Source organism: Cervus canadensis, chromosome 7 (genome assembly GCF_019320065.1).
Source record: "Cervus canadensis isolate Bull #8, Minnesota chromosome 7, ASM1932006v1, whole genome shotgun sequence".
NCBI lineage: Eukaryota > Metazoa > Chordata > Mammalia > Artiodactyla > Cervidae > Cervus > Cervus canadensis.
The window spans coordinates 84,307,847-84,330,489 of NC_057392.1; the positions used below are offsets into that span (position 1 = coordinate 84,307,847).

At 36.5% G+C, this 22,643-nt stretch overlaps 1 protein-coding gene across 1 annotated transcript in view; it reads right to left on the reverse strand.

Moving 5' to 3' along the window:
- LEKR1 (leucine, glutamate and lysine rich 1) overlaps positions 1 to 22,643 on the reverse strand; it is a 210,219-nt gene that overhangs the window by 127,005 nt on the left and 60,571 nt on the right. The window contains exons 4-5 of the mRNA XM_043473929.1: positions 12,301 to 12,420; positions 1,729 to 1,904 (exon numbers count right to left, since the gene is read on the reverse strand). Coding sequence (XP_043329864.1) covers positions 1,729 to 1,904; positions 12,301 to 12,420 — 296 coding nt within the window. The remainder of the gene's footprint in view (positions 1 to 1,728; positions 1,905 to 12,300; positions 12,421 to 22,643) is intronic.

Consider the following 22,643-nt stretch of genomic DNA (forward strand, 5'->3'; position numbering starts at 1 on the left):
AAGTGGAAGTTTTTAATTTTGATGAAGTCTAATTAATCAATTTTTTTTGTAGTTCTTACTTCTATCCTCTCTGAGAAACCTTAATTTACTATCAATTCATGAAGATATTTTGGTGTTCCATGATTTAGCTTTTATTTTTAGCTCTGATATATCCTGAATTAATTTTTATGTACAATGTGATGTAGGAGTCAAAGTATATTTTCCCACATCAGTATTTAGTTATTCCAGCACAATTTGTTGAAAGACTTTCTTTTCCCATTGAATTGTTTGGGTGCCTTGTCAAAAGTGAAATGGTCATATCAACAGGTGATTTTTATCTTTTTTTGGCATTGCTTTGTTTTAGTGGGCTTCCCCAATGGCTCAGCAGGTAAAGAATCTGCCTGCAATGCAGAAGACGTGGGTTCGATCCTTGGGTCAGGAAGAGTCCCTGGAGGAAGGCAGGACAACCCACTCTAGTAGTCTTGCCTTGACAAGTAGTTAACTTGGCTGCACTCAAATACTTAAGACTGTTTCCCCTTAGGGGAGGTCGCAGTAATGTCAGTTTAACCTTAGATGAGCTGTTTAAAGTCTTCCTTGTGCACATGTATTTCAGGGATAAGCCAGAGATCTGGGAAGAATTTATAAGCGAAAACTGAGCTCTCTCTTTCTATCTCTTTTTGAGGGTATCCTCTCAGTTCTCAAAGCTACGGCTGCCTTGATAGCTGTCCACAAGTCTTCAAACCAAAAAGACAATAGATTTTATCAAAGTTTTAGCTTCCCTGCAAGGATTAGATTGTACACTGCCCTCAATCTAACAGTCATTTAATAAACACCAAAACAAACAACAACAACAAACAAGGAATTCAACCAGTGCTATTCCCTTCTTTTAATTAAAAAAATAATATATTTTTTAGATCAGTTTTAAGTTCATAGCAAAATTAAGCAGAAAGTACAGAGAATTCCCATATACTCTCTGCCCCCGACATATGCATGGCTTCTCCACCATCAACATCCTGCCCCAGAGTGGTACATTTTTTTTTACAATTAATGAACCTGCACTGGCACATCATTATCATAAATCTATAATTTACATTAAAGGTACACTCTCAGTGATGTAGTTCTATGGGTTTTGACAAAATTTAGAAAGACACATATCCACCATTATAGTAGCATGCAAAATAGTTTCACTGCCCTAAAACCCTCCATGTTCTACCTATTCATCCTTCCCTCTTATTCTGGCAACCACTGATCTCTTTATTATCTCCACAGTCTTGCCTTTTCCAGAACGTCGTACAGTTGGAATCACCCAGTGTATGGCCTTTTTAGATTGGCTTTTTTCAAACAGTAGCAGACCTCCATGTGTTTAGGCTTGGTCACTCTCCAGTGTTCTCAAGTAGCTATTTTGTCCAGAATTTATAATTGTTATCTGTGGGAAATCTGATCTAATTAGATCTAATCTGATCAGTCATTAACAGAAGAAAAAATTTTAAAATACAAATTTGTACATTTAACAGGAATAACCAGATTTCCAGCCACTGTTCAAGACTGACATATCAGAGTTTATCTTAGATCAGGCCTATAATTATTGAATTTCAGGGCTGGAATAGATTTTAATGGTCATCAAAAAAAATAATAGGTTTAAAATTAATCATAATTCCCATCACATAAAATGAAATATCATTATTCCATTACTTAGATGTACAATTTACCAAAAAAAGGATGGTTATATTTTAAATATACTTAACAAACCTGTCAAGGCTGTTTCACTTATTGATTTAGTTTGTAGAAAAATTTCTCTCTTCAGTGAAGTCCAGTTTTTAAAATGATCATATACTTCATTTTTAATACTGTTTAGCTCCCTTTTAGTAAAAGTAAGTAATGAAAGAGTCTTAGTCCAGAAATATTTGTATTCCGTCAATCTCTGACTGTAAAGCAGTAAAGAAAAATTAGGATTTTAAAAAAATAGCAGGCATAATAACAAATATTAAATTTTCTTTGAAAAATGGTTTTATAGTAACCATATAATCTACCGCTCAAATGGAGACAATTTTGAAAGTGAAAGGAGGTGCTATCTATATTATGCCGAGACAACATATAAACGGGATATTCCAGAAAGACTGAGGTAATATGGTCACCCCAATTCATTTCCATTGTGTTACTATTTTTAACTATAAATAAAGATAGCTAACTATCCCCATATACATTTTTTCCTATATTCTTTAAAAATTAACAGCAAACATTGGAAGAAAATTAAGTCAAAAGTGACTTAGCCACTGAGCCTAAAAGAGACTCTCAAATTTGTAGACAGCATTCTTCCTGTGCTATGGCCCTATAGGCAGTATAAAACATGGGGTAATAATAAATGAAATTTTTTAAGTGACTGATCCAGTGCTCTGCTTCATCAAATGCCACAACTCAAAGTAACCACATGTGTTTTGCCATCCCAATGATTTTTATTACTTCAGATGTCCTGGCTAACATTTACCTAACAAATCAAAATGCAGACACAGATCTGAGTGTTATCAGAAAAAGAAGAGGACTGAAGCCATGGCAAGTAATTATTTTGTTAATACTTCCCTAAGTAGACTAAGACCTATTATGCAGAGAGTGTGTCTATCTCGTTCATCACAGTCTCCCTAGCACTTAGCACAGTACCTACCACATAGTATATACTCAACACATACTGATGAATGAATGAATGATTGAAAAAAAAATCACTCCGTTGAGGGATAAAGAAGTAAGAAGTACAGAGGATAAAATACTGGACAACACCAATATTTATGGGAATAAAACAGAAAAGTTATCTCTCAAAGGAGACGAGGTAGGAGCAATCAATGTGTCAGAAAAACAAAACAAAAGGATAACATCTGAAAGGCCACGGGTAAAGAAAGATTAGTGGTCAGTGTTTTAAGTCCTCAGATAAAGGCTAAACAGTCCATCATGCCTGGTATTGAGGAGGCCTTTGGTGATTTCAGAGGTATCAGGTAGGAAAAGACTGAGCAGTAAAGCAGAAATGAGGCAACAGTTACGTGGCACCAGCAATCAAGAACCTTGACTGAAGCGACAAGGAGAAAAAGAAGAAGATCCACAGTAGAATAGTTTGTTAGGATGGGAGACACCTGAGTGTGTACATAGCTGAGTAAGAGTGCAGTCACAGACACTAAAACACATGCAAGAGATGTGATCATTCCTTTTGCAAAGAGCTAGAAATTCAGTTCAGTTCAGTCGCTCAGTAGTGTCCTACTCTTTACGACCCCATGAACCACAGCATGCCAGGCCTCCCTGTCCATCACCAACACCCAGAGGCCACCCAAACCCATGTCCATTGAGTCAGTGATGCCATCCAACCATCTCATCCTCTGTTGTCCCCTTCTCCTCCTGCCCTCAATCTTTCCCAACATCAGGGTCTTTTCCAACGAGTCAGCCCTTTGCATCAGGTGGCCAAAGTATTGAAGTTTCAGCTTCAACATCAGTCCTTCCAATGAACACCCAGGACTGATCTCCTTTAGGATGGACTGGTTGGATCTCCTTGCAGTCCAAGGGACTCTCAAGAGTCTTCTCCAACACCACAGTTCAAAGCATCAATTCTTCAGCACTCAGCTTTCTTTCGAGTCCAACTCTCACATCCATATATGAACACTGGAAAAACCATAGCCTTGACTAGATGAACCTTTGTTGACAAAGTAATGTCTCTACTTTTCAATATGCTGCCTAGGTTGGTTGTAACTTTCCTTCCAAGGAGTAAGCATCTTTTAATTTCATGGCTGCAATCACCATATGCAGTGATTTCGGAGCCCAGAAAAATAAAGTCAGCCACGGTTTCCACTGTTTCCCTATCTATTTGCCATGAAGTGATGGAAAGGACAGATGTAAAACAAAGGCTGAAAGATTAGCCTTTGTTAGGAAGAAGGGTAGTGTCATTTTGTGTGGTCAATTACTAAGGTCCATGTGAGTGACCAAATGCCACAGGGGATCCTCAATCAGTATGCAGACCTCGGAGCTAACAGAGACGTTGATTTCAAAAAAAAAAAAAATCAAAGAAAGGGGTGGGGTAAGGGAGGGATGGATTGGGAGGCTGGATTAGCAGATGCAAGCTGTTACGTATAGAATAGATAAACAATAAGGTCCTACTATATAGCACAGTGAACTATATTCAATATCCTGAGATAAACCACAATGGACAAGAATACAAAAAAAGAATGTATATATACATATATAATTGAGTCATTTTCCTGTATAGCAGGAATTAACACAACACTGTAAATCACTCAAACCTCAGTTAAAAAAAAAAATCAAACAGAGTCCATATAGATCACTAAATCAAGGGACCCAATAGTGAGAATGGGGTTTTGAACACAAAGCCAGTAAGTGGTAAGAAAAAGAGACAAGAACTATGAACTAAGTAAAGATTAAGGGACTAATGGGCCCAATGTAAGGTGCTGGGAGAAAGCAATATACCTGGGGGTCAAGGCCTAGAGGGATATTTAATAAAAGAAAGACTGGATATGGATGCATGTGCTTCTGCAGGGAAAAAGGCAGGAAACAGAAAATTCAAGCTTCTTAAACAGAAAATTCAAGCTTCTTAAATAAGAGCATTTCCAGCATATTTTGTAGAATCCAGATCTTATATGATTGGTGTGGACAGAAGGATGGCTTTCTTCTAAAAGATGACTACAAAGATTAGGTTTAAAAGTGTGCATTTATTTGTAGGTTGAGAAAAATCATTACAAAAATAACTGTAAAAGTTAATAAATCCCATCAAAATCACAAAATACTGAAAAACGATATAACTTTTAAGTAAGTAACAGCTCTACAATACTTTTTGCCTACAATTTTTGGCTACATGCTTCACAAGCACCTTTTCATATGAGAACTACTGGATAATAATACTTTATGCAGGGAGAATATAAAAATTATACAGCTTTTCATCTAGCATGGCCATTAGTTTTACTATCAGTGGTAATTTAGAAAGATTCTTTTGGCTTTGTAGTCCATTATTGGTAATATCATTTAAATATTAAGCATTGTCAAATTTGGAAAAATCCTTATTAAAATCTTTCATATATGATAAATTTTTGGAATTTCAAGTTTTATCGGGAAAATGACATCTTAAATTATCTTTAAATGATGAAACTCATGAACCAGTTTATCTCAGATGTCCTGAAATAGTATACCATGATTCTATGCTATATTCAGTAATGTTAACAGCTTTTGTCAAATCAGCAAGAAACAAATCTTTCTCCCCAATGTATTCACATTATGAACTCCTCTTCATTGAATGGATTACAAAATAATCCAAGAAATTTCATTGAAAGTGCACCTCTTACTATGTAATCTAAAAAGAAGTTAAAATTGTTTCTTCATGACAGAATAATTTCTATTGTTTAAATTGTTCATCTTCATTGCTTTTATTTAATTAATTAAAAAAACTCATATACACCCTAATTTTTAATCTTCAGTGTCTTGCTTGTGTAATTAAAGCAGTCTAAAATGTTTTTCTAAATGGCAATTACAATGTATATTCCCAACTTGACTTTCCCTTTCAGATCCCCCAAATGGCAGTGACTATCCTAAAGTAAGATAAGGGAAATCATAACGCAGAGACATTGTTTTTATAATTTAAATTAATCCTACAATTTAAAACCATCCTACTTTTGCCAGGGGCACTACCAGAAGCTTGGAAGAGGAGGCTCTGAAACTGAAGTATCATTTGAGTCACAGGAAATATGCCTATATTGATAACTTTTAATTCTCTTCGTGAAATATATAAGTCAAGACACATAGATGCTGAGAGACAAGTAGCACAAAGAATTTTAAGCAGAATATTGAGGATTTAGAATAGTATTGGGGAAACTGACGACCTGGTGTTTAACAACCTATATGTAGGTATAAAGATGAGGATTTTAAGGGTAAATAAGCAGCGATAAAAGTAGCTGGAATTGGTAAAGTCCTTTATAAAGAACAGTTGAACATGAAAACAAGATGAATTTAGATCCTTACTTTACATCATTCACAAAAGTTAAAATGGTTCACTGACTTAAATTTAAGAGCTAAAACTCTAAAACCTTTAGAACAAACTACTGGAAAAAATCTTTGTGAATTTTGGTTAAGCAGAGTTCTTAGATACATTACCAAAAGCACAAACCATAAAAGAGAACATTGATTACATTGTATTCCATTGAAAATAACAACTTTCATTCTTCAAAAAGACACAATTATGAAAATGAAAAGATATGCCATAGGCTGGGAGAAAATATTTGCAAATCATATTTCAAATAAAAGACTTGTACCTAGAACATACAAAGAACTCTTACAATCTGATAACAGAAAACAAACCAATGAAAAAATACAAACTATTTTAATAGATATTTCAGCAAATAACCATACAAATGGTTAATAAACACATGAAAAGATGTCCAACACCATTACTCATTTGGAAACACATATCAAAGCACAATGAAGTACCATTTCACAGCTTCCAGAATGGCTATTATAAAAAAAAGACAATAAGAAAAGTTGGCAAGAACAAAGTGAAAGTAGAATCTTCACTCCTGGTAGGAAAATAGGTACAGCCACTAGGCAAAATATTTTGGTAGTTTCTTAAAAGTTAAATATCAATTTACCATCAGTTCAGTTAAGTTCAGTCGCTCAGTCGTGCCTGACACTTTGTGACCCCGTGAACCACAGTATGCCGCCTGTCCATCACCAACACCCAGAGTCCACCCAAACCCATGTCCATTGAGTCAGTGATGCCATCCAACCATCTCATCCTCTGTTGGCCCCTTCTCCTCCTGCCCTCAATCTTTCCCAACATCAGGGTCTTTTCCATTGAGTCAACTCTTCACATCAGGTGGCCAAAGTATCGGAGTTTCAGCTTCAACATCAGTTCTTCCAATGAACACCCAGGACTGATCTCCTTTAGGATGGACTGGTTGGATCTCCTTGCAGTCCAAGGGACTCTCAAGAGTCTTCTCCAACACCACAGTTCAAAGCATCAATTCTTCAGCACTCAGCTTTCTTTCGAGTCCAACTCTCACATCCATATATGAACACTGGAAAAACCATAGCCTTGACTAGATGGTCCTTTGTTGGCAAAGTAATGTCTCTGCTTTTTAATATGCTGTCTAGGTTGGTCATAACTTTCCTTCCAAGGAGTAAGCGTCTCTTAATTTCATGGCTGCAATCACCATATGCAGTGATTTAGGAGCCCAGAAAAATAAAGTCAGCCACGGTTCCCACTGTTTCCCCATCTATTTGCCATGAAGTGATGGGACCGGATGCCATGATCTTAGTTTTAAGAATCTTGAGCTTTAAGTCAACTTCTTCACTCTCCTCTTTCACTTTCATCAAGAGGCTCTTCAGTTCTTCTTCACTTTCTGCCATAAGGGTAGTGTCATCTGCATACCTGAGGTTATTGATATTTCCCCTGGCAATCTTGATTCCAGCCTGTGCTTCTTCCAGCCCAGCGTTTCTCATGATGTACTCTGCATAGAAGTTAAATAAGAAGGTGATAATATACAGCCTTGACATACTCCTTTTCCTATTTGGAACCAGTCTGTTGTTCCATGTCCAGTTCTAACTGTTGCTTCCTGACCTGCACACAGGTTTCTCAAGAGGCAGATCAGCTGGTCTGGTATTCCCATTTCTTTCAGACTTTTCCACAGTTTATTGTGATCCATACAGTCGAAGGCTTTGGCATAGTCAATAAAGCAGAAATAGATGTTTTTTTGGAACTCTCTTGCTTTTTCGATGATCCAGTGCATGTTGGCAATTTGATCTCTCGTTCCTCTGCCTTTTCTAAAACCAGCTTGAATACCTGGAAGTTCACAGTTCACATATTGCTGAAGCCTGGCTTGGAGAATTTTGAGCATTACTTTACTAGCGTGTGAGATGAGTGCAATTGTGCGGTAGTTTGAGCATTCTTTGGCACTGCCTTTCTTTGGGATTGGAATGAAAACTGACCTTGTCCAGTCCTGTGGCCACTGCTGAGTTTTCCAAATTTGCTGACATACTGAGTGCAGTACTTTCACAGCATCATCTTTCAGGATTTGAAATAGCTCAACTGGAATTCCATCACCTCCACTAGCTTTGTTCGTAGTGATAGTTCCTAAGGCCCACTTGACTTCACATTCCAGGACGTCTGGCTCTAGGTGAGTGATCACACCATTGTGATTATCTGGGCCATGAAGATCTTTTTTGTATAGTTATTCTGTGTATTCTTGCCACTTCTTCTTAATATCTTCTGCTTCTGTTAGGTCCATACCATTTCTGTCCTTTATTGAGGCCCTCTTTGCATGAAATGTTCCCTTGGTATCTCTAATTTTCTTGAAGAGATCTCTAGTCTTTCCCATTCTGTTGTTTTCCTCTATTTCTTTGCATTGATCGCTGAGGAAGGCTTTCTTATCTCTCCTTGCTCTTCTTTGGAACTCTGCATTCAAATGGGAATATCCTTCCTTTTCTCCTTTGCTTTTCACTTCTCTTCTTTTCACAGCTATTTGTAAGGCCTCCTCAGACAGCCATTTTGCTTTTTGCATTTCTTTTTCTTGGGGATGGTCTTGATCCCCATCTCCTCTACAGTGTCACGAATCTCCATTCATAGTTCATCAGGGACTCTGTCTATCAGATCTAGGCCCTTGAATCTATTTCTCACTTCCACTGTATAATCATAAGGGATTTGATTTAGGTCATACCTGAATGGTCTAGTGGTTTTCCCTACTTTACTCAATTTAAGTCTGAATGTGGCAATAAGGAGCTCATGATCTGAGCCACAGTCAGCTCCCGGTCTTGTTTTTGCTGACTGTATAGAGCTTCTACATGTTTGGCTGCAAAGAATATAATCAATCTGATTTCGGTCTTGACCATCTGGTGATGTCCATGTGTAGAGTCTTCTCTTGTGTTGTTGGAAGAGGCTGTTTGCTATGACCAGTGCGTTCTCTACAACTCAGTAATTCTGAATTATTGAAACTTAGGTATTTACTCAAAAGAAATGAAACATACATCTGCACAAGGTATGTGAATGTTTATAGTAGCAGTATTCTGCCAACAATCAGAAACAATCCAAATGTCTCTCAACTAATAAATGCTAACAAATGTCTCTCAACTTATAAAAATAAAATGTGGCAAATTCATACAATGGAATACCATTTAACAATGAAAAGGAAAAAAATACAGCATAGATGAACATAAAAAATATCAGTGAAAGATATAAGATATAAAAGAACACATATTGTAGGATTCCATGTAACTGAACTGTTCAGAAAAATACAAATCTATAAAAACAGGAAGAAGGTAAGTAATTGCCTAGGACTGGTGGTAAACACAGAGATTGACCACAAATGGCAAGAGGGTCTCCTCAGGATGACTCAAATATTCTAATATTGGAAGTGGTAATGGTTGCACAACTCAGTAGGTTTACTAAAAATCATTACATTATCCACTTAAAAAGTGGTGGATTTTGTAGTATGTAATTTATATCTCAAAAAGCTACTTAAAGATATAAGGTTATTAACTACAGGATCAAGGGTAGAAAGCAAAGAGAAGTCAGAAATGGTTGGGAGAATCAGAAAAAAAGTAAATACTAGAAGTCTTCATGTGGCTGAAGAGTTGTTATGAAAGTGAGAGATTTGGGGAGTTGGCTTGAAAATTTCAGAAATGACAGACTCTGGATTTATTTACAAATAAGGAAAATTAAAGGATAAGTGTATTTCTAACAACTTACAGAAGAGTCACAATAAGAATCCTTTAAAAGTAAGCATTAGTCTGAAATATTTCAAGCAGAGGTTGATCTGGAATACTGGAGTTACACACATGCGTGCTGTGTTGCTTCAGTCCTGTCCAGCTCTCTGCAACCCCATGGACCACAGCCTGCTAGGCTCCTCCTCCATGGGGGCCTCCAAGCAAGAATACTCAAGTGGGCTGCCATTCCCTCTTTACATAATTCCCTCTTTACACTGTTTTTTAGTATCTATTTTACAGGTTTTCAAAAGTTAATTTCAATTCTCAAAAGACACTTTCCTCTGAATAGCAGATGTGCTGAGCTAACTGAGGCAAACCACAGCTACTCCTCCTCATCACCCCTTTGCAAGAGACAGGTTGGAAATGATGTCAGGGAAAATACAAAGCATGAAGAACACTTCGTTGCAGGCTAGGTGATTAAACCCGATCGCGATTAAACAAATGAGAGGATAATTTAAAAAGAGCAAAGTGACTCAAAGACATAGTTCACTAATCTCTTGAAAGTTCCTTTTGGGCTCCACAGCTAAAGACGATTACATCTGAGTAGCTAAAGCTCAAGTTTCTTTTTCTTACCACCTTAAGAGAGAAGCTCATAAGCTCCTTTTCTTTATCCACAGCAAACTCAAAGTTTTATGTTCTAGTAGATACTTTTTAAATAATCAGTAAACTAGTTTAAAATGAGCCTTTAGTAAGGCAGAAAATCACTGAACTCTACAACTTTGGGTTTGATTTTATTTCCACCTAACTGCTTTTTCCCATGCAATGTACCTACTACTGAGAGCATTAATAAAACCAGTAATTACCTTTATTCATCAGTCACAAACTTATTTACATTGTGTCTAGTTATATGGTTACTTTCAAAATTTTTAGTATGCTACTTTTTAAAATAAATCAGATCCCATATTCCCAGTTTGTGATCTTTTAGCTAGAAATATAAGGAAATGGCAACCCACTCCAGTATTCTTGCCTGGAGAATTCCATGGATGAGCCTGGTGGGCTACAGTCCATGAGGTCACAAAAAGTCATACACGACTAAGTGACTAATTTTCACTTTCACATAAAAATCATAGACCTTTTGAAAACATTTGAAAAAATAAGCAGTAAAATGATGACAAAATTAGAACAGAATAAAAATAGCATTTAAAGATGTATAAGTTTCTTCAAGAATTTAAAATACTACAAATTACATGTAAAATATAAATAATAAAGACTGACTGTATCAGTCCATAATGTCCATAATATTCTGAAGAAGCATCAATTATCTAATCTAGTCCTAGTCTAACCTTTGAAACGTAGTCAATCCTGCAATCCATAATGGCATTTGTGGATTTAAAAAAATGGGTTTCCCTAGCAGACTTGGGCCAAAGCTATTGTTGGAGCCAAGATTGAATACTGATGGTCCTGACTAAAATGGAGAGTTGAGGTCACCTGGGTGGTATCCTGCTGGTTCAATATAGATTTCTAGGAAAAGGAAGAGATTTCTGATGACAAAAGTTGCCATCTGTTTTGTGAGTAGACTCATTCATTCATTCAAACATCAGTTTTGTGTAAGATATTAATGAAACATAGATGGTTAACAGGTTTTCACCAGACACTGCATATAAATTATTAGCCAGATCATTTTTTTTAATAGAACAATATTCTTAATAATAACTAGTAGCTTGGAAAAAATAAGAACATTAAAAATATTCACCCGGCATATTATTTTAGTCAACCTGAACCTGTGTCTATTTGTAATACTCATTTAACTTATTCCACTTTTCTAAGAGTTAAAAGCTACTCAATTTGAAAATTAATCATTCTTTCTTATATTCGCAATATATTTATTTTTTAAAAATACTTCCTATTTTCTTTAGAATGTTGGGTTTTACCTTTAGTTATTGTAAACCCTCCAAAGATTATATAAAAACAGATTTAACACTTTTTATGTTGGAAACTTCTAAATTTAGAAGTCTATTACTATCCAGTTAGAAAATTTCTCCAATCTATTCTTCTCGTGTCACTGAACTATCAGGAGATCACATACACCAAGAAATACTAGTCAAGAGGAAAATGAATTTGTTACTGTGCTTTCATTCTAAATGTCCCTGCAAAATAAGAACAAGGCGCTTGCCTGATTTAAAAGTTATTGGCAGGATTTCCCTGGTGGTCCAGTGGTTAAGAATCCACCTACCAACGCAGAGGGCATGGTTCTTCAATTTCTGATCTGGGAAGACCCCACATTCTTCTGAGCAGCTAAGCCTGTGCACCACACACTACTGAGCTCACAAGCCATAGCTACTGAAGCCCACACGGCTCTAGAGCCCTCGCTCCACAGGGAGAGAAGCTGCTGCAATGAGATGCCCCCACACTGCAGCAAGCGCTCAGCACGCGCCCCTCAGCCCCCAGAAAGGTTGCTGGTGAAAATATTCAGTGGAGATAACAGCTTAAAAACAGTGTTTACATTTTTTTAACAACACTATAATATTAAGCTATATAAAAACAGAAACTATATTATTAAAATGTGTTTGAATGTTTCTAAACTTAGTATTAAATGAGTGTATCTTTTCAATACTATAACTTTCAATTTTTTAAAGATAATCTTACCTGGAGATTTGTGATTGTTTTTGTTTAATTTTTAACTCATCTTGCAACTGACTCAATTCTTTCTGTACCCTCTGAAATTCATCTTGGTAACTTTTTAACTTCATGCTTGCATCTTGAATCCTAAAAATATAAATAAATAACAACTATTATAAATCTAAATATTTTCTCATCAGTACTTTATAAAAATTTAGAACCAGTTTTTTCATTGCAGCACTATTTACAATAGCCAGGACACGGAAGCAACCTAAATGTCCATCAGCAGAGGAATGGATAAGGATGTGGTACATATATACATGGAATATTACTCAGCCATAAAAAAGAACAAAATAATGCCATTTGCACCAACATGGATGGACCTAGAAACTGTCATTCTGAGTGAAGTCAGACACAGAAAGACAAATATCATATGCTATCACTTATATGTGGAATGTAAAAAAAGGGTATAAATGAACTTAGTTACAGAACAGAAGCAGAGTCATAGACACAGAAGACAAACATACAGTTACTAGGGAATGAGGAGGTGGAGAAATAAACTGGGAGATTGGGATTGACATATACACAGTACTGTATAAAGAATATTGGGTTGGCCAAAACATTTGTTTAGGTTTTTCCATATCATCTTATGGAAAAACCTGAATGGACTTTTTGGCCATCTCAGTAAATAACTAATAAGAACCTAATACGAATCTGTGTACAGCACAAGGACTTCTACTCAATACTCTTAATGGTTATACTGGAAAATAATATTTAAAAATGAGTGGATATATGTATATGTACAACTGATTCATTTTGTGTACACATGAAACTAACACAAGATCATAAATCAACTATACTCCAATAGAAATTTTAAAACCTTAAGTCCACTTTTAAAAAAAATAAATAAAAGGAGAAAACTATGCCTCTTATATAGGCAAAGTGAGTGTGTAGAAAAGGTATAGAGAGAAACATGCTAAATAGCCATTATCCCTGGGGAGAGAGTAGAACTGACAGGCAGGAGAAATGCAACAAATCTTGAAGGGAAGCATAACCTGCACTCTTTATCTTTTGTATTGTTTGAATTTTTGCAATGAAGATATATTTTTACTTGAAATACTAATTAAAATGTACCTAAACAAATAGTTTAACTTTTATCAAAGTAATACACGTACATAAGTTAAGTGTCAAATATTACTGAGTTAGAAAAAATATTAATCATTTGCTTTTACCCCACTTTTTACTACCAAAAATAACTACTTTCAACTTTTTTCTTCTTGTATTTACCTCTACATTATTAAATAACAAACTTACACTGTTATTTCTTAAATTTCATTTTAGCTATTACCTAGTGAATTACAAATCAGTTAAGATCTGGTTCTGCTACTTAACTGAGACCTGGATATGATGGCTTAAATATACAGAAGTATATTATCTTACATAAGATGAATGTATTGGTAGCCAGTCCAATGCTAATATATGATAGCTTGAGTGTATCATTACAGCCCCAGGATCCTTTCAACTCTCTGGTCTACTCAAATTGGTGTGTGTTCATTATTCTCATGGTCTATGATAATGACAAAAACACTGACCATTACTTTCCTATTTCAGACCACCAGCAGCAGAAGGCTCCTCTGTCCCTTTCAAGGAGATTTCCTGGAAGTACCTCCGTATACTTCTGCTGAACCTAGATATCTGACTATACCTAGATGAAAGTGAATCTGAAAAATGTAATCATTTAACTGGGAAGATTAACCCCCAGATATATCCATAGTTCTATTACAAAGGAAGAAGGAAGAATGTATGTTGGGATGGGTAGCTTGCAGTCTCTAACACAATCCTAAAAAGAATTAATCCTCCTACACATACCTACACACCTACAGAGACATATACATACACACACACACACACCCCACATACACACAGACAGAGCCTTCCTCCCCTCATCCTCCCAATATAGTTAAAATAAACTTTCTATCTAGTGTTAATATTATTCTTCACCAGTGTGCTACATGTTATGCCATGATCACATTTTTTTCTCTACCATATGTTTATTTTTATATAATCTGGTATTTTAAAACTTTTTTTAAATTATGAAAGTATGATAACATATTTACAGGAGACTTGGAAAATACAGGACAAGCTTATATATAACCCATGTCCCTTACATCTCCTGCAATGGCAGGGGTCTAGCAGGAAAAATTTAAGATAAGCCTAGTACATTTTATGATGCCAGAAAGTAAGGAAGAGTTCAAGGGAAGACAGAGGCATGTTGAAAGGACACAGGTGACATGTGAAAGAGCTCCTAATGACTGAACTGGAATGACTGAGCAACAAAATATATAACTGTAATATTGTATTATAACCCACAAAATAAAAGTAAATAAACCCATACTGACGTTGACAAATAATTTAATAGTTAAATAGGAGAGAAGAAACAGTTGTTCCTTACAGAAAAACTCTGATTAAACAATATATAAGGAATGAGAAAAAGAAAAAGCATTAGAAGAGAACAATAATAGCTGTTGTAAGCAAAATCTATGGTAAAAAGTAGGTGAAAGTTTAAGGAGAAATAGAATATTTGAATATTCTCAAATTTTCTACCCCCAAATATTTATTAATTATAAAGGGAAAAATAATTTTTCAGTGGAGGAAGCTGGAAACACCACCTCAGCCAAGTGATCAAGTTTTAACATCATCTGTAAAAAAACATATTGAGGTTATATACACTTTGACTTGATACACTGGAAAGGGCACATCATTTCTGTAGTATTCTTGCTAAAAAATTAATAATCTCTATAAAATTGTGGGTAAACATCAGACAAACCCAAATTGAGGGGATTCTACAAAACAACTGATCAGTTCTCTTCAAAAACCTCCAGTCACAAAAGACAAAGAAAGACTGAGGAACTGTCACAGATCAAAGATTAAAAAGATATGAGGTCGAAATGCAAACAGTGACCCCAAATTGAATCGTGGACTGGAAAAAAGATGTCAGTGGAAAAACTGATAAAATCAAATAAAATCTGTAGGTTAGTTAATAGTATTATACCAATGCTAATTTCTTAGTTTTTATAATTGTACCACATTTATGGAAGGTGTTAACATTGGAGGGGCTTGGTATACGAGAAGTGCTGTACTATTTTTGCAACTTTCTATAAGTCTAAAATTATTTCAAAATAAAAAGTTATAAAATCATGTGTATATATTTAAAGAATAATTTGTACATGTGAATGTATCTGTGTTACAAACTATGTTGTAAAAAGGTGGATATACGTTAAATTTTAGAAGTTATGCTATTTTTATATAGCAAAAATGAAACACCTTCATGGTCAGCACTAGAGAAACATTAAGTAACCTATGTTCCTATGGAATACTATATTTAAAAAAAAGAATGAAGTAGATCTTTATGTCCTGTCATGGAAAGAACGCCAAGACGTAACAACAAAAAAACAAAAAGCAAGTTGTAATGTATAGATGAACAAGAGTTTCCAAATACTCCTTGTATGAATGTAAATTACACAAGTACTTTGACTAAATAGTAGGATCTATGAAGCCTGGCCATAAACGTAATGCCATGACCCAGAATTTCCACACCTGGTACACATCCAACAGAAAAATGTGCTCAAATGTTTACCAAAGACATGCATACAAATGTTCATGGCAGCACTGATTTTAATAGCCCCAAAGTGTGAATAGTCAAATGCTTATTCACAGCAGAATAGATAAATCCATCATGGTATATTTATACCATGGAAAACTGAACAGCAATAAGAATGAATGAACAGCAGTTACCCATAACAAGATGGGACGCGTCTTGCAAACATAATGCTAAGTAAAGAAAATTAGACAAAAGAATACACACCCCGTGATTCCATTTACATAAAGTTCAAAAACAGGCAAAATTAATCCATGGCGTTATAAGTCAAGGCTAGTTTCCTCTAAGTGGGTGACTGAGTACAAGAGGGCTTCTAGGGGGATGTCAGTGTTGTTTCATGATCCGGGTGCTGATTACATGAGAAATTCACTTTGTGAAATTTAGCTTTAGCTGTACTTGTATTATTTGGGTATTTTTCTCTTATATATGCTATGCTTCAATAAAAGTTTATAAAAAGAAAATAAAAGTAGAATTTAAAAAGCACCTAATCTCCTTATATGTGTTTATCTGAGGTTGATAAATAGGTTAAAAAGTCCAGAAATATTTGAAAAAAATTTAACCTCATTAGTATATTTTGGGATTAAATGCAATTTGTATAAACATTCCTAATTAAAACATGGGGAATATAGCCAATATTTTATAATAACTGTAAATGGAGTATAACCTTTAAAATTGTATAAAAAATTAAATTCTTTTAAAAAGCCCATTGCAGCTATTAAGATCTACCCAGAAAAGAATTCTAGGACTTCCCTAGTGGTTCAGGGGATGGGAGGCCCCCTGCCAATGCAGGAGACACAGGTTTGATCACTGGTCCAGGAAGAGTCCACATGCCGCAGAGCAACTCAGCCCACGAGCCACAACTACTGAGCCTGTGCGCTGCAACTACTGAAGACTGTGTGCCTGGAGACTGTGCTCCACAAGAGAAGCCACCATCACGAGAAGCCCGCACGCCACGGTGAAGAGCAGCCCCCACCCCACTCACTGCAACCAGAGAAAGCCAGTACACAGACAGACAGACAGAAAGCAACAAACACCCAGCACAGCCAAAAATAAATAAATAAATACTTTTAAAAAAAGAGCTTGAAGACTTTTATTTTTTACAAACATTTTCCTATTTGTAATTAGGAAAAAAAATACACATTAAAACTTTATAATGTCATATTCCCCAAATGAATATTACTTGTAAATCACATCTCAAGCCCTCTGACAACACTCCCTAAGAAGTTAGTTCACTGTGTTTTGTCTTTGTTAATGCTACTTTACTTCTTTCAATCAAACTGATATGGCTAAAAATGACATGCATGAAAGGTATTAATGTTCACTTTTATTGTATATATTATATTAAGTTTATGAAATAAATAATTCATAAAATATTGTAATCCAATATGTAGTATGCAATCACATGGTTTTCTCTAAGAGTCATAATTCTGCATGGAATTTGAACACCATGTTGACTGATGTGAGGACATGCTGTTGTCTAGTCAGAGGGTGTTCCTGAAAACAGTAAGACTAACAGCATGTTGTAGTGGACAGAGTCCTGTACTGGGAGTTAGATGACTTGTATTATAACCCTCTTGCCAATGCAACTATGAGAACAACACAGTTATTATCCTTATCTATTTTCCAGTTTTTCCCTTAGCCAACTTGATTAAAATGGATTGTGGTAAGAATCACAGAGTTGTAAAACAAATTTGGGAAAGGTATTATTGTCTCTTCTTACATATTTTCATCTGGATCATTATCAGCATTATTCATAATGAAAATATTCTAAAGGAAAATACTTTTAAATGTCCTTTTAACTTCCCTCCATGCCGTAGTCAAACGCTTTAGAAAAGACAACAAGAAAGCCAATCACATCATCGGATAATTTACCACCTGAAAGCTAAACTCCTTTTTGTCAAGCTCCTGGCTCTAAAGATTCACTTATTTTTAGTCTTTCCATCAAACTGGTTTTGCAGCAATCTGAGATGACAGATGGAAGTTCAAGGTATGAAAAAAACAGAGCGGAGGATTTTCAGGATTGTGTCCTACCAAGATCTGACAGGCAAAGGCATTTAACTATCAAGGGGAAAATTAGAATTGCAACAGAGAAATCAATCAAAACAAGATAGTACTTCAAGAGTTCTTGGGAAATGGATTTTAGACATTGACATATGACTACCAAGAAGTGGCTGCTGTAACCACTCTATTGGAATCAATCACTATCTAAATGCATCCAGAAAATTACATTACCTTTCCAGAAAACAGACAATGAGAGTGGGAAGCCCATGTACGTAGGTAGGTAAATCACATAGGATTCAATTAAACTATAAAGAATTCTTATTTTGCAGAGAAAAGTCATAAGCAATCTGTAAAACCCCAGAGGCAGAACCCAAGCTCCTTTACCTATTATCAGGACCTATGGCAACTTCAAAAATGTCAACAAGAGATTACACAAGATCAGAAATGTCACTAACATATAGGTTCTACTGTATAGAAAAGTAGCAATATTTAAGACAAAATTATTTGTGAACACAATTTCTTCTTGTGTGGCATTCTATTGTTTTTATTTGAAAAAAGTAGTGTGATATTTATATCTTACTACAAAAGTTCTAACTTGGTTATCAAAATATATCTTCTACTAAAGTAGTTTTACTTTTATTCTGAAGAGTCATTACCCTGGTTCAGTTCAATTCAGTCGCTCAGTCATGTAAGACTCTCTGCGACCCCATGGACTGCAGCACACCAGGCTTCCCTGTCCATACCAAATCCTGGAGCCTACTCAAACTCATGTCCATCGTGCTGGTGATGCCATCCAACAATCTCATCCTCTTTCAGCCCCTTCTCCTCCCACTGCAATCTTTTCCAGCATCAAGGAGTTTTCCAATGAGTCAGTTCTTCACAACAGGTGGCCAAAGTATTGGAGTTTCAGCTTCAACATCAGTCCTTCCAATGAATATTCAGGACTGATTTCCTTTAGGATGGACTGGTTGGATCTCCTTGCAGTCCAAGGGACTCTCAAGAGTCTTCTCCAACACCACAGTTCAAAGTAACAATTCTTCGGCACTCAGCTTTCTTTATAGTCCAAGTCTCACATCCATTCATGACTACTGGAAAAACCAGAGCTTTGACTAGATGGACCTTTGTCAGCAAAGTAATGTCTCTGCTTTTTAATATGCTGTCTAGGTTGGTCACAGCTTTTCTTCCAAGGGGCAAGCGTCTTTTAATTACATGGCTGCAGTCACCATCTGCAGTGATTTTGGAGCCCAAGAAAATGAATTCTGTCACTGTTTCCACTGTTTCCCCATCTATTTGCCATGAAGTGATGGGACCAAGTGCCATGATCTTAGTTCTGTGAACGTTGAGTTTTAAGACAGTTTTTTCACTCTCTTCTTTCACTTTGATCAAGAGGCTCTTCAGTTCCTCTTCGCTTTCTGCCATAAGGGTGGTGTCATCTGCATAACTGAGGTTGTTGATATTTCTCCCAGCAATCTTGATTCCAGCTTGTGCTTCCTCCAGCCCAGCATTTCCCATGATGTACTCTGCATATAAGTTAAACAAGCAGGATGACAATATACAGCCTTGATGTACTCCTTTCCTGATTTGGAACCAGTCTGTTGTTCCATGTCCAGTCCTAATTGTTGCTTTTTGACCTGCATACAGATTTCTCAGGAGGCAGGTCAGGTGGTCTGGTACTCCCATCTCTTTAAGAATTGTCCACAGTTTATTGCGATCCATACAGTCAAAGGCTTTGGCATAGTCAATAAAGCAAAAGTAGATGTTTTTTTGGAACTCTCTTGCTTTTTCGATGATCCAGTGCATGTTGGCAATTTGATCTCTCGTTCCTCTGCCTTTTCTAAAGCCAGCTTGAATACCTGGAAGTTCTTGGTTCACATACTGTTGAAGGCTGGCTTGGAGAATTTTGAGCATTACTTTGCTAGCGTGTGAGATGAGTGCAATTGTGCAGTAGTTTGAGCATTCTTTAGCATTGCCTTTCTTTGGGATTGGAATGAAAACTGACCTTGTCCAGTCCTGTGGCCACTGCTGAGTTTTCCAGATTTGCTGGCGTATTGAGTGCACCACTTTCACAGCATCATCTTTAGGATTTGAAATAGCTCAATTGGAATTCCATCACCTCCACTAGCTTTGCTTGTAATGATGCTTTCTAAGGCCCACTTGACTTCACATCCCAGGATGTCTGGCTCTAGGTGAGTGATCACACCATCATGGTTATCTGGGTCGTTAAGATCTCTTTTGTACAGTTCTTCCATGTATTCTTGCCACCTTTCTTAATATCTTCTGCTTCTGTCAGGTCCATACCATTTCTGTCCTTTATTGTGCTCATCTTTGCATGAAATGTTCCCTTGGTATCTCTAGTTTTCTTGAAGAGATAGATCTCTAGTCTTTCCTAGGTTTTCTTATCTGTCCTTGCTATTCTTTGGAACTCTGCATTCAGATGGATATATCTTCCCTTTTCTCCTTTGCCTTTAGCTTCTCTTCTTTATCAGCTATTTGTAATGTGTCATCAGACAACCATTTTGCCTTTTTGCATTTCTTTTTCTTGGAGATGGTCTTGACACTGCCTCCTGCACAATGTCACAAACCTCTGTCCATAGTTCTTCAGGCACTCTCTCTCTCAGACCTAATCCCTTGAATCTATTTCTCACTTCCACTGTATAATCATAAGGGATTTGATTTAGGTCATACCTGAATGTTCTAGTGGTTTTCCCTACTTTCTTCAATTTAAGTCTGAATTTGGCAATAAGAAGTTTATGATCTGAGCCACAGTCAGCTCCTGGTCTTATTTTTGCTGACTGTATAGAGTTTCTCCATCTTTGGCTGCAAAGAATATAATCAATCTAATTTCAGTATTGAACATCTGGTGATGTCCATGTGTAGAGTCTTCTCTTGTGTTGTTGGAAGAGGGTGTTTGCTATGACCAGTGTGTTGCACGTTGACCCTGTACAATGCACTCCTTAATAGTTTGACTCCTTCTGAAATGTCCTTGCCTTATTGAGTTAAGGATTAGGAATATTTAGCTTTGCTAATAGGGAAGGCTCTCAAAAGTTTAATATTAAGTCTAATATTAAAAGTCTAATGTCTAAAATCTAAGAACACATTCGTATTCATTCCCTCCTCTTTTCTTTCCTTTCTGTCTCTGTCTCTCCCCACCCTCTCCCAACATGGTGAGAGAAAGGTATCTTGCATTGTACTGAATCAACATTGCTTGCTAAATTAACCTCATGTGAGTTTTATTCAGTCTTTTTCACTTCTTTTCCCCCTGGCCTCTTTAATATGCAGAGAGTCTATTAAAACAATAGATCTTTGTTTGACTAAATATGATAAGTTTCACCAGTACAGAAAGTGAAAGTGGCTCAGTCATGTCTTTGTAACCCCGTGGACTATATACAGTCCATGGAAGTCTCCAGGCCAGATTACTGGTGTAGGTAGCTTTTCCCTTCTCCAGGGGATCTTCCCAACCCAGGGATTGAACCCAGGTCTCCCTCATTGCAGCTGGATTCTTTACCAGCTGAGCCACAAGGGAAGCCCAAGAATACTGGAGTGGGTTGCCTATCCCTCTTCCAGTGAATCTTCCCTACACAGGAATCAAATGGGGGTCTACTGCATTGCAGGTGGATTCTTTACCAACTGAGCTATCAGGGAAGACCCTAGTGAAGAAACAGACGTTAAAACTCGTGAAAGTGAAAGTGAAGTCACTCAGTCGTGTCCGACTCTTTGCGACCCCGTGGACTGTAGCCTACCAGGCTCCTTCGTCCATGGGATTTTCCAGGCAAGAATACTGGAGTGGGTTGCCATTTCCTTCTCCAGGAGATCATCCCCACTCAGGGATCGAACTCAGGTCTCCTGCATTGTAGACAGATGCTTTACCATCTGAGCCACCACAGAAGTCACTCTTAACCCTGACTTAATAAAAAGCCAGGACACATATTTTAGAGTTGATGTATACACTTCACAAGATGGAGGGAAAATGTTTTACTGTATTTTTCTTGAAAGTAAAGAAATAAAAGACAATTTAGAGAAAAACTGAAATCTCCATTGTTTTTAAAGTGTTCTTAATAAAATCACATTACTCATATAAAACTCAGTTTTACATGATGGGCTTCTCTGGTGGCTCAGACGGTAAAGACTCTGCCTGCAATACAGGAGACCTGGGTTCACTCCCTAGGTTGGGAAGATCCCCTGGAGGAGGGCATGGCAACCCATTCACAGTATTCTTCCCTGGAGAATTCCATGGACAGAGGAACCTTGGGCTACAGTCCAGGGACTCATAAAGAGTCAGACACAAATGAGTGACTAATACTTTCACTTTCATCATCACTTAAAAGTACTCTAAATAAAAATTATCTATTTATTCTTTAATGTAAGAACTTAACATTTCTTACTCCCCTAACTGTTCTCTCCGAGAAGTTTTAGTAGCATAGTAGGCATTGATAAATATTCTTCTATTGATTAACCAACCCTAAAGGATGAACAAGCATATAAAATCCTTGGATATCCTCTTTTTTCATTTACTAATAGTAGTTACCTACTATTTTGTCCACCTAATATAATTCTTTTCTTTTGAGAATCATCAGTGCTTTATGCAAGAAATTGCTTCTTTCCACTCTGCTCTTACAGTTTCAACCATTCATATGACTGCCACAGACGTTTCCATGCTCTCTGACCCAGCCCCATCGGCTTAGTGGAAGAAGTCTCTGCCCCAAACTGGGTC